Here is a 10,797-nt window from a genome sequence, read left to right on the forward strand (position 1 = left end):
GTGGGCAGTTTTTTTTTTTTTTTTTCTCTCAAATGGATGAACATCATGTATTTATATATATATAGATATATCTTGCGATTTGATCGGTTTAATTTTGAACATCATAAAAAAAAAAAAAAACTATTTGTTTTTTGACCCGTCAATTCTATTTATATATGTATATATATAATTGGAATTGCTGCAGATTATATAACATATACGGGGTCACAAATTTAGAAATCTTTAAATTTAATGTAATTTCATACAACGTCTACAGAAATTTAATTTTCTAACATTCTCAATATAAGTCAATTCAAACAAGATGTCACAAAAGTGATATCTCTTGTCTAGATTGTTTTATATGGAATGTTTTGAAGTTCATGTCTGTGTATCTCATGCGGGTATTTATCGGTCCAAAGACATGATTAAGACTTGGCAGAATTACACACACATTTTGTGGTGATAAACATGTGCCAATTGTCAAGAAAACCTAATGTGAATAATAAATCTATCAAAAGATAGATTTGTTATTTGACATAACTTATTGTCAATGTTTGATCATTACAACAAGAATACCACTTACAATTAATATCACTACCCAAAGGCTTGGTATTAATGTTGTGCTAGGTATCTTGAGATGTTGTCATTAAATTAATTTATTTAGAGATTATCTGTTTGGTAACTTAATGTGAGCATAATTGTTTATTCCTTTTATTTTCTTTTCTATTCAGCTTTAATGTCGACTACTTCAATCTCTGCCAACATGAACAATGTTCCAATGTTAAATGGAACAAACTTTAAGGACTGGAAAGAGAACATATTGATTGTTCTCGGCTGCATGGACATAGACTTGGCATTAAGGATGCCAAAACCGAATGCTCTCACTGCACAAAGTACTCCTGAGGAAACTGTGTACTTTGAAAAGTGGGATCGTTTTAACAGGCTAAGTCTTATGATCATGAAGCGTGGGATTCCAGAAGTTTTTCGGGGTGCAATAACAGAGGATGTTACCATTGCCGGTGAATTTCTTTTAGAAATTCAAAAGCGTTTTGCTAAAAACGATAAGGCTGAAACAAGCACGCTTTTAGCAAGCTTGATTTCAATAAAGTATAAAGGCAAGGGTAATGTTCGCGAGTACATCATGGAAATGTCTCATCTTGCTTCAAAACTTAAGGCACTAAAGCTCGACCTATCTGATGATTTGCTCGTGCATTTAGTTCTCATCTCTCTTCCTGCACAATTTAACCAATTTAAGGTCAGTTATAACTGCCAGAAGGAGAAATGGACTCTTAATGAGCTCATTTCATTTTGTGTGCAAGAGGAAGAGAGATTGAAGCAAGAAAGGACTGAAAGTGCTCATCTGGCAAGCACCTCCAAGCATACGGGCAAAAGAAAGCATAAGGGAAAGGAAGTTGCTATTCCTCAGGGTCCGGAACCAAAGAAACAGAAAGTGCAGGATAGTTGTTTCTTTTGTGGCAAGCCCGGACACAGAAAGAAGGATTGTGCCAAATACGTCGCCTGGCGTGTAAAGAAAGATACATTTCATGTTTTGGTCTGTTCTGAAATAAATTTAGCTTCAGTACCAAGAAACACTTGGTGGGTAGATTCTGGTGCTACTACTCACATATGTGTTTCTATGCAGGGTTGCCTGAACTACCGAAAGCCAACTGATGCTGAAAGATACATCTTTGTGGGTGATGGCAAGTCAATAGAAGTGCAGGCAATAGCGCACTTTAGATTATTACTGAAAACTGGTTATTACTTGGATTTATTAGACACTTTTGTTGTACCGTCCTTTAGACGGAATTTAATTTCTGTTTCTGTATTGGACAAATTGGGATATTATTGTTCTTTTGGAAATATGAAGTTTAGTATGTCTATTAATTCCAATGTTATTGGTACTGGTTTGCTTAATGTGTTTGATAATCTATATTTGCTCGAAACTATTGCATCTTATAATGCAACCTTGCACGTGGAATCACGAGGTACAAAGCGTAAATTAACTAAGGAAAATTCAGCCTCATTATGGCACAAACGCCTAGGTCACATCTCTAAATCTAGAGTTGAGCGCCTTGTGTCTGATGGAATTTTGGACTCTCTTGATTTTTTAGATTTTGATGTCTGTGTTGAGTGCAAAGGAATATGGTGCCCATAGGACTACAGATGTCTTAGAATTAATTCATACGGACATTTGTGGCCCATTCCCTATGGCGTCTTGGAATGGTCAACAATATTTTATCACATTCATAGACGACTATTCCAGATATGGGTATCTATTTCTTATCCATGAGAAATCACAGTCTTTGGACGTATTCAAAAAAAATTTAAGACCGAAGTTGAGTTACAACTCAACAAACGGATTAAAAGTGTCAGGTCTGACCGTGGTGGTGAATACTATGGCAGATATGATGGATCAGGTGAACAACGTCCAGGACCGTTTGCAAAATACCTGGAGGAAAGTGGAATCGTCCCACAATACACCATGCCAGGATCACCTAGCATGAATGGTGTATCTGAGAGACGAAACCGGACTCTTAAGGATATGGTAAGAAGTATGATCAGTCATTCTACTTTACCAGAGTCCCTCTGGGGTGAGGCTCTAAAGACAGCAACTTATATCTTAAATCGGGTGCCAACTAAAGCAGTTGTAAAAACACCTTATGAGCTTTGGGTTGGGCGAAAGCCTAGTCTAAAACATTTGCATGTGTGGGGGTGTCCTGCTGAGGCGAGGCCTTATAAACCTCATGAACGAAAATTGGACTCTAAAACCATTAGCAGCTACTTTATTGGCTATGCCGAACGATCTCGGGGTATTCTGGGATTATCACAAAGGAGCTATATCGAAAAAGTACTCAATAGATTTGGCATGCAAAATTGTAAATCAGGTGAAACCCCGGTTGCTAAGGGAGACAAGTTTAGTCTCAGCCAATTCCCGAAGAACAGTCTTGAAATTCAAGAAATGCAGAAGATTCCTTATGCCTCGGCTGTAGGGAGTCTAATGTATGCTCAAGTATGTACGCGTCCGGATATTGCGTTTATAGTTGGCATGTTAGGCAGATATTTAAGTAATCCTGGCATGGATCATTGGAAAGCAGTCAAGCGTGTTATGCGATATTTACAGAGAACAAAGGAATATATGCTCACATATAGGAGATCGGATAAGTTAGAGGTCATTGGATATTCCGACTCCGATTTTGCTGGATGCCAAGACAGTAGGAAATCCACATCAGGCTATATTTATCTGTTAGCTGGCGGAGCAATTTCTTGGAGGTCTGCAAAGCAAACGCTCATAGCTTCATCCACCATGGCCGCAGAATTTGTAGCATGTTATGAGGCATCAAACCAAGGGATATGGCTGCGGAATTTTGTCACTGGGTTGCGTATTTTGGAAGGCACTGCAAGACCACTTAAGTTATATTGTGACAATAAGTCTGCAGTTTTATATTCCAATAACAGCAGGAGCTCGACAAAATCAAAGCATATTGATATCAAGTTCCTAGTTGTAAAAGAAAGAGTGCAGAGTGGACAGATTTCCATAGAGCACATTGGGACAAACTCCATGATAGCGGATCCACTTACGAAGGGACTACCACCCAAGGTCTTTCATGAGCACACTGCTCAGATGGGTGTTGTTCTATTTGAGAACATTCTGGTTTAGTGGGAGTTTGTATTTATATTACTGCTTTATGTCAGCCTTGAGTTTTATCTATATAATTAGATTAATTTCTGCAGAAATGAAATATTCAGTTTATTACGCTCTGTTACGTATTGTGAAGTATTGATCTCAATAAAGTTAAGTAGGACCAGTTGGAAATAGGCATGTATGGATCACATTACATGTAATTTCCATGCTACGCATCCATGATTGATCTATGTCATTTAGCTGTATTAGTATACGTGACCATTGGTGGGTCGAGTTACGATTGATGTAACGAAGACCGCTTTGATCCTATATTAATATAGTTAATGGACAAGATTGTTTGGATACCCTCAAGTTATGATAACAAATTTCTGAGCTCACTAAAGTTAAGCACATTTTTCAGGATACATATGTGGTCCAGTGGGAGATTGTTAGATAATGTCTCAATGGGACCACATAATTAAATGTGGTGTTATCATTTATAAGAAGCCTACAATTTAAGTGATTCAATTTAGTTAATAGGCTTAAGGGTATATGTGTTATGGACCTAATGTGTAGATACTAGTTATATAATTTCTATTTCTATGAGGGGCAGAAATAGAAATTAAAAATATTGGTTAAAGTTGGTTTTCATTCCTTTTGAACTTCCACAACCTTTCAGTTTTGAAAACCAATAAATAGAAATTAAAACCAATAATGGTTAAAGTTGGTTTTCATTCCTTTTGAACTTCCACAACCTTTCAGTTTTGAAAACCAATTACAACCTTTAAAAGGTTATGGTCCCTATTCCTTCCCAAGTGAAAATAAGAAAACTGCCATTTCTTTCTAAATCTTCTCAAGAAGAAACATAAGGCACCAAAGGGGAAAGGATTAGAAGGCAATAACATAATCAATAACAAAGAGTTCATTGATAATCACGCTTCCGTTTAACCGTTCATCAATGGATTCAGGTATGTCATTTTGTCTTGATTTCTTGATAATACACATGGTAAATGATCCAAAGTGTAAGGTTTATGTTCTGAAATTTATGTTGACATATTATACATATAACTCTCTGCCTCTCTATTTCCTTCTTTTTTTTTCCCTCTTTCTTCCATCACACAAGTCTGCATTTGAGAGCGTCTCTAATGACGATTTCCGATAACCACTCCGGTAACCAAAACACCCAAAATACGACCAAATCTTCTGAGGAAGAGGATCATCTAGTGCGCAGTACCAAGAAAATCAAGAGCTCCACCTCCTCTGAGCACACCGATTTAGAAAATGAGGTTGAAATGGCACATGCAATCAGTGAAGGCAATTGCCCTCAAAATCTTCCACTGCAAGAGCCTATACCCACGAAATCCTTCAAAGAAGCATTAACTACAAACACAACCAGGGATTATATGTTTGATAACAGAGTAGATTTACTCTCCTCTGATGAGGAAGATGAAGACCATGAGGGAACCACATCGACTAACAATTTCATCTCTGATCACATGGGCCTTCCTCAAGTAACCCTCCCCCAAAAGCTCCTTCAAAAGATCAGGAAGCCATGGGAAAGTGCTCTGATCATCAGACTCTTGGGGAAAAGCATTGGCTATACCATGCTTTGCACGAGAGTCAAGAACATCTGGGCTCTTCAAAGTGAGTTCCAAGCCATTGACCTGGGGTGTAACTTCTTTTTATTTAAATTTTCCTTGCAAGAAGACTATACTAAGGTTTACACAGGAGGCCCCTAGATGGTAATGGATCATTACCTCACTGTTAGGCGATGGGAGCCCAATTTCAAACCCTCAGAAGCTGTTGAAACCACAACCGCAATTTGGGTTCGGTTTCCAGAGCTTCCGATAGAGTATTATCAAGATAAGGTTCTATACGCAATAGCCAACACCATTGGCAAACCCCTAAAAATTGACTGGACAACTGCTATGACTACAAGAGGAAAGTTCGCCAGAGTTTGTATCGAGATGGACCTCACGAAGCCCTTGACACCCAAGTTCATCTTAGAGGGTAAACACTACAACATTGAGTATGAATCACTTCATAATTTCTGTTTCCTGTGTGGGCGTATTGATCATAGAAAAGAAGCTTGCAGATTCAAAGTGCCCAATACTCAACTGGAGTCAGAAAAACTAGTCGTTTCCGGCGATACCTCATCCTCTGCAAATCCTAACGGCTATCAGCAACCCATGGAAACTTCAAACACAGAATTTGGGCCCTGGATGCTTGCAACCAAGAGAGGACGCAGACCAATCCAGACCCGGAAGAACCAAGATTCAGCTGGCCCAATCGCCAAGCCCAACAAATTTAAATATCTTGAGGAGGACAAGGAAGGCCCAGGGGAGCCTTCTAGTGGAAGGAAAACTTACAGAGCAGGTATTGAAAAGGCCCAACATATGCATCCTCAACAATCAGGCCCTAGCCTTCCCAAAGACTACAAAGGTAAAGATAAGCATGACCAATCCCAGCCTAAGGCTCAAGGTCAGTATCGACCAGATCAAACTCAGTCAATAGGCCAATCACCTAGTACTAGCTCAGGAAATCCTGTTCAAGAATCTTATATAGATATCTCAGATATGGAACAGGTAAAGGTAGATGCACCCATACAAGAAATGAAGCATCAGTGTGCAGAACCTGAAAAGAGCTCTGCCTTGGAAACTAACAACCAGCTGGAAGACCTAACTATGGTTGAAGCTACTCTACCTCATGCCTAGATTAGTTTAACCAATATAGATACACCCCCTTCAATCATAGAACATCTGGTTAGAGAGAGAGAACTGCCAGACCCAGGAGACCTGGATAATGGAGGAAATGCCGCACACAAAGGGACAGAAGTTAGAAGTGAAGGAACATGTGAAGCAACACAACTCAGTGAGCCTGCTGTTAGATCCAGAGAAAGAAGCCATTCACCTAATCGCCTTCGTATGGTGGATAGAGCAGGTACGTATGAGAATCGAACCAAGCTGGGAGGACAGCACTACCTTCCCATTCCACTCGATCCAAATGGCCTCCCTCAGATCAGTAGAGGACGACCATCGGCGAATCCGTAGTATAATTACGGATCTGGCAACCAGTGATCCTCCAATTTTTCTTTCTATGGATTTGCTCCGTCTTCTATTTTGGAATTGTCGCGGTGCCGGCAATAACACCTTCAAGCGGAATCTAGTGGAGATTATCAAGGCTCATAAACCTGAGATCATAGTCCTTATGGAAACTAAAGTAGCCTTCAGCAAATTGGCCAACTTCTTTAATAGGCTTGGGTTCACTGCCTCAACTATTATCGATCCTGTGGGAAGAGTGGGAGGCATATGGATAATTTGGGATACTACCCAGGTTAATGTGCGAGCCTTTACTGTTAGTCCACAAGTGATCCACGCCACAGTGCATAAAGAGGATTTTGAAGAGTGGGTATTGGCCGCTGTTTATGCTAGCCCCAATCCCACTTTACGTGACCAACTGTGGCATAATTTGGAGGGTGTGGCCAACAATTTGGACAGACATTGCTTGTTGCTAGAGACTTCAATGATTATGCCAACCAGAGTGAACGCAGAAGTTTCTCACCCAATCAAAACTCTGGAAGGACTCGGAAATTCCTTGACCGAATTAACAACTGCAAGCTCATAGATCTCGGTAGCTCTGGCCCCCGTATGACCTAGACTAACAACCGTCAAGGAACGGCCAACACCATGGAAAGACTTGATAGAGCTCTGTGTAATGAGGAATGGCGAACTATGTTTCCTGAAGCCTCTGTTTGTGTTCTCCCTCGAACGTATTCTGATCATTCTCCTCTTGTGGTCTATACCCAAGGTATGCACTCCCTGAACCCTTTCAATAGACCTTTTAGATTTGAGGCGGCCTGGATGTCACATCCTGGCCTTAATGCTGTGATTCAAACTTCTTGGGTGAATATGCACCACAACCTCTTGGATGCAACTGCTGACTTCACCTATAGAGTTACTGACTGGAATAAAAATGTCTTTGGTAATATCTTTAAAAGAAAAAGGAGACTTTGTGCTCGTTTAGGGGGTATCCAAAAAACTCTTGCTGAGAAATTTTCCCATAATCTTCAAATCCTTGAAAAAGCCCTCATCAAGGAGTATAATGAGACTCTGCTTCAAGAAGAAATGCTTTGGTTTCAAAAATCGCTGTCTAAATATATTACCCTTGGTGACAAAAACACCAGATATTTCCATATCTCCACCTTAACCAAGAGAAGGAAACTCAAAATTAATGCCCTCAAGAATGATGATAATAACTGGATTACGGAAACGGCTGAGGTCAAAAACATCATCCTCCAGTATTTCCAAAATCTCTTTCGTAAAGAAGATGAGGTCTGTTTAGACCATTGGAATAATGTTACTTTAGTTAAGTTTACTAAAGAAAATAATGATACTCTTCTGAAGCCTATCACCAATTTTGATATCCATCATGCTGTCAAGAGTATTGGGGCCTACAAAGCCCCAGGAAAAGATGGCATGCAAGCAATCTTCCATCAAAGATATTGGCCCATTGTGGGGCAGTCAGTGTGTCACTTTGTTAAACAGTGTTTCCTCAACAAATCTGTGCCTGCTGAGATCAATGAGACCCTCATTGTTCTCATTCCCAAGATTGATAATCCTGAAAACATAAAGCAATTTAGACCTATCAGCCTCTGCAATGTTACATATAAAATTATTTCCAAATTAATTGTGGCTAGAATTCGCCCTTTTCTTGACAACTTGATTAGCCCCAATCAATGCAGTTTCATACCGGGGCGTAATACCACCGATAATATCATTATAACCCAGGAAATCCTCCATACTTTGAGGCATAAAAAAGGGAAAAGTGGAGGGATGATCTTCAAAATAGACCCTGAAAAAGCGTATGACAGACTCTCTTGGAACTTTATTAAGGATACCCTCATTGAATTGAACCTGAATGAGGGATGGGTTGACCTTATCATGAGTTGTGTCACCAATAACAAATTCAATATTCTTTGGAATGGTGAGGTGCTTGATAGTGTTAAAAATGAGAGAGGTCTCCGTCAAGGCAATCCTCTCTCCCCTTACCTATTTGTCCTTTGCATGGAGAGATTTTCCAACATGATAAATTCCAAGGTTGGCAGCAATACCTGGAAGGGTATTAAAGCTACTCGCACTAGCCCGCCCATCTCTCATCTTTTCTTTGCAGATGACCTTATTCTTTTTGCCAAAGCTGATAGACAAAATTGTACCACCATTATGGATACTTTAACTGAGTTTTGTGCTATATCTGGCAAAAAAGTTAACTACAACAAATCCAAACTCTTCGTGTCCCCCAATGTGCCTTATAACAAGGCCCGATCCCTTAGCTATCTGAGTGGCATTCCCCTTACTCAAGACCTTGGTAAATACTTTGGCTCCCCTATGATTCATGGTAGAGTCAACAAACATTTGTTTCAGGATATCATGGAAAAGCTTAAGAACAAACTTTCAGGTTGGAATGCCAGAAACCTCTCCCTTGCTGGTAGGCTTACCCTCATCCAATCAGTGACCTCTGCGATCCCTAACTATAATATGCAAACCATGGAACTACCTCGAAGTATGTGTGATGACATTGATAGACTCAATCGAAACTTTCTTTGGGGTGAAACGGATAGTAATAGAAGAGTGCATCTTGTTAATTAGGACAAGGTCTGCAGAAGCAAAGCTAAAGGTGGCCTAGGCCTTTGTAAGGCTAGAGATAATAACACTACCCTCTTGTCCAAACTTGGTTGGAAGCTACTAAGTGATAAAAACAAACTTTGGTGTAAAGTTCTCCATTCTAAATATCTTAACAAAAACACCTTGTGTCAATCCCCCCCCAAAACCAACTCTTCTCATATCTGGAGAAGCATTCATAGGAACAAAGACATTCCGAGGAGAGGAGTCAAATGGAATGTGGGGGATGGGAATAACGTCTCCTTTTGGAATGATTGGTGGTGTGGTTCACAACCTCTAGCTGAAACACACAATCCCCAACAAGCTAATGAGCATCTGAAGGTTAGTACTGTGTTCACTGATGATGGCAACTGGGATGAGGAAGCTCTTCAAAATCTTGTCAGCCCTCAAGCTCTACAGGACATTCTTAAAATCCATAGACCCCATTTTGTCACTTTTACAGATACCCCTTTCTGGATTGGCTCACTATGTGGTAATTTCACTACTGCCTCAGCATACAGCCTCATTGCTAATCATGAGCCAGCTGGTGAAGATTGGAAATGAATGTGGAAACTTAAGGTGCCCCATAAACTGAAAAGCTTCCTCTAGCTTCTTCTACATGGGAGATTACTCACTAATAAACTTCGTCTTGTGAGGAATATGGCTACTAATGATCTATGCCCTCGATGTGGGTCAGTTAGTGAGGACATGCCCCACCTTATCAGAAATTGCATTTTCTCCAAGAACTATTGGACTGAAATCAGAGATCCTCCCTGGTGGAGGGCTGGTTGTGATCAACCTTTCAATGAATGGGTCATTTCTAACTTGAAAGATAAAAATCTATTTTTTGAAACTAAATAGCAGATTGTTTTTATTTCTACCATCTGGCAGATTTGGAAAGATAGAAACAAATTGGTTTTTGAAAAACAAATTAACCCCATTCAATCTAGTCTCAAGAACATATGGAACTATGCTCATGAGATTGCAGAGGCTTTCCAATTTGCCCTCCATCCAAATCCTCCCAATCCTAAACTAATTTGTTGGCTTCATCCACCTGCAGGTAAGTTAAAGCTGAATGTTGATGGCTGCTCAAAAGGGGATCCAGGTCAAGCTGGTTATGGAGGCTTACTACGAGATGAAACAAGTCTTTGGGTCTGGGGCTTCTATGGAAAATTCGGTCATTGCTCAAGTCTTGAAGCTGAGTTGTGGGCCATCTACAGGGGTCTCACCATCCTTTTCCAGAAAAACACACATGAAGTGGAGATTGAAACAGATTCTGCATTGGCACTATCTCAAATCCAAGATGGTCCTTACAGCAACTCTCCCTGCAGAGCTCTTATTGAGGATGCCAAATTTCTGCTAAAAAGATGCCACTGTTCTCTAAAGCACACTCTGAGAGAGGGCAACAAATGTGCTGATCAACTGGCTCAGATTGGTGTTGCTCAAGATGAACATGTTGTTCTGTTGGAAGATCCCCCAAATGTATTGCAGGAGCTGCTTATTGCAGACATACTTGGCACTGTTGAGCTGAGGGATTAG

General features: G+C 40.1%; 1 protein-coding gene across 1 annotated transcript; it reads left to right on the plus strand.

Moving 5' to 3' along the window:
* The first annotated feature begins 7,287 nt into the window (after positions 1 to 7,287).
* LOC145802607 (uncharacterized) lies at positions 7,288 to 10,797 on the plus strand. The gene is made up of 4 exons (XM_082895366.1): positions 7,288 to 9,160; positions 9,560 to 9,805; positions 9,915 to 10,045; positions 10,150 to 10,797. Exons 1-4 carry the CDS (start codon positions 7,288 to 7,290, stop codon positions 10,795 to 10,797), a joined length of 2,898 nt encoding a protein of 965 aa, XP_082751492.1.

The sequence above is a fragment of the Camellia sinensis genome, chromosome 11 (genome assembly GCF_055761805.1).
Source record: "Camellia sinensis isolate YWXY chromosome 11, ASM5576180v1, whole genome shotgun sequence".
Classification (NCBI taxonomy): Eukaryota; Viridiplantae; Streptophyta; class Magnoliopsida; order Ericales; family Theaceae; genus Camellia; species Camellia sinensis.

Coding starts and splice junctions, on each gene's coding strand:
- LOC145802607 (XM_082895366.1), top strand. CDS start 7,288: ATGGAAAGACTTGATAGAGCTCTGTGTAATGAGGAATGGCGAACTATG. Junction 9,161..9,559: donor AACCATGGAACTACCTCGAA/GTATGTGTGATG, acceptor CACAACCTCTAG/CTGAAACACACAATCCCCAA. Junction 10,046..10,149: donor TCCTCCCTGGTGGAGGGCTG/GTTGTGATCAAC, acceptor ACCATCTGGCAG/ATTTGGAAAGATAGAAACAA.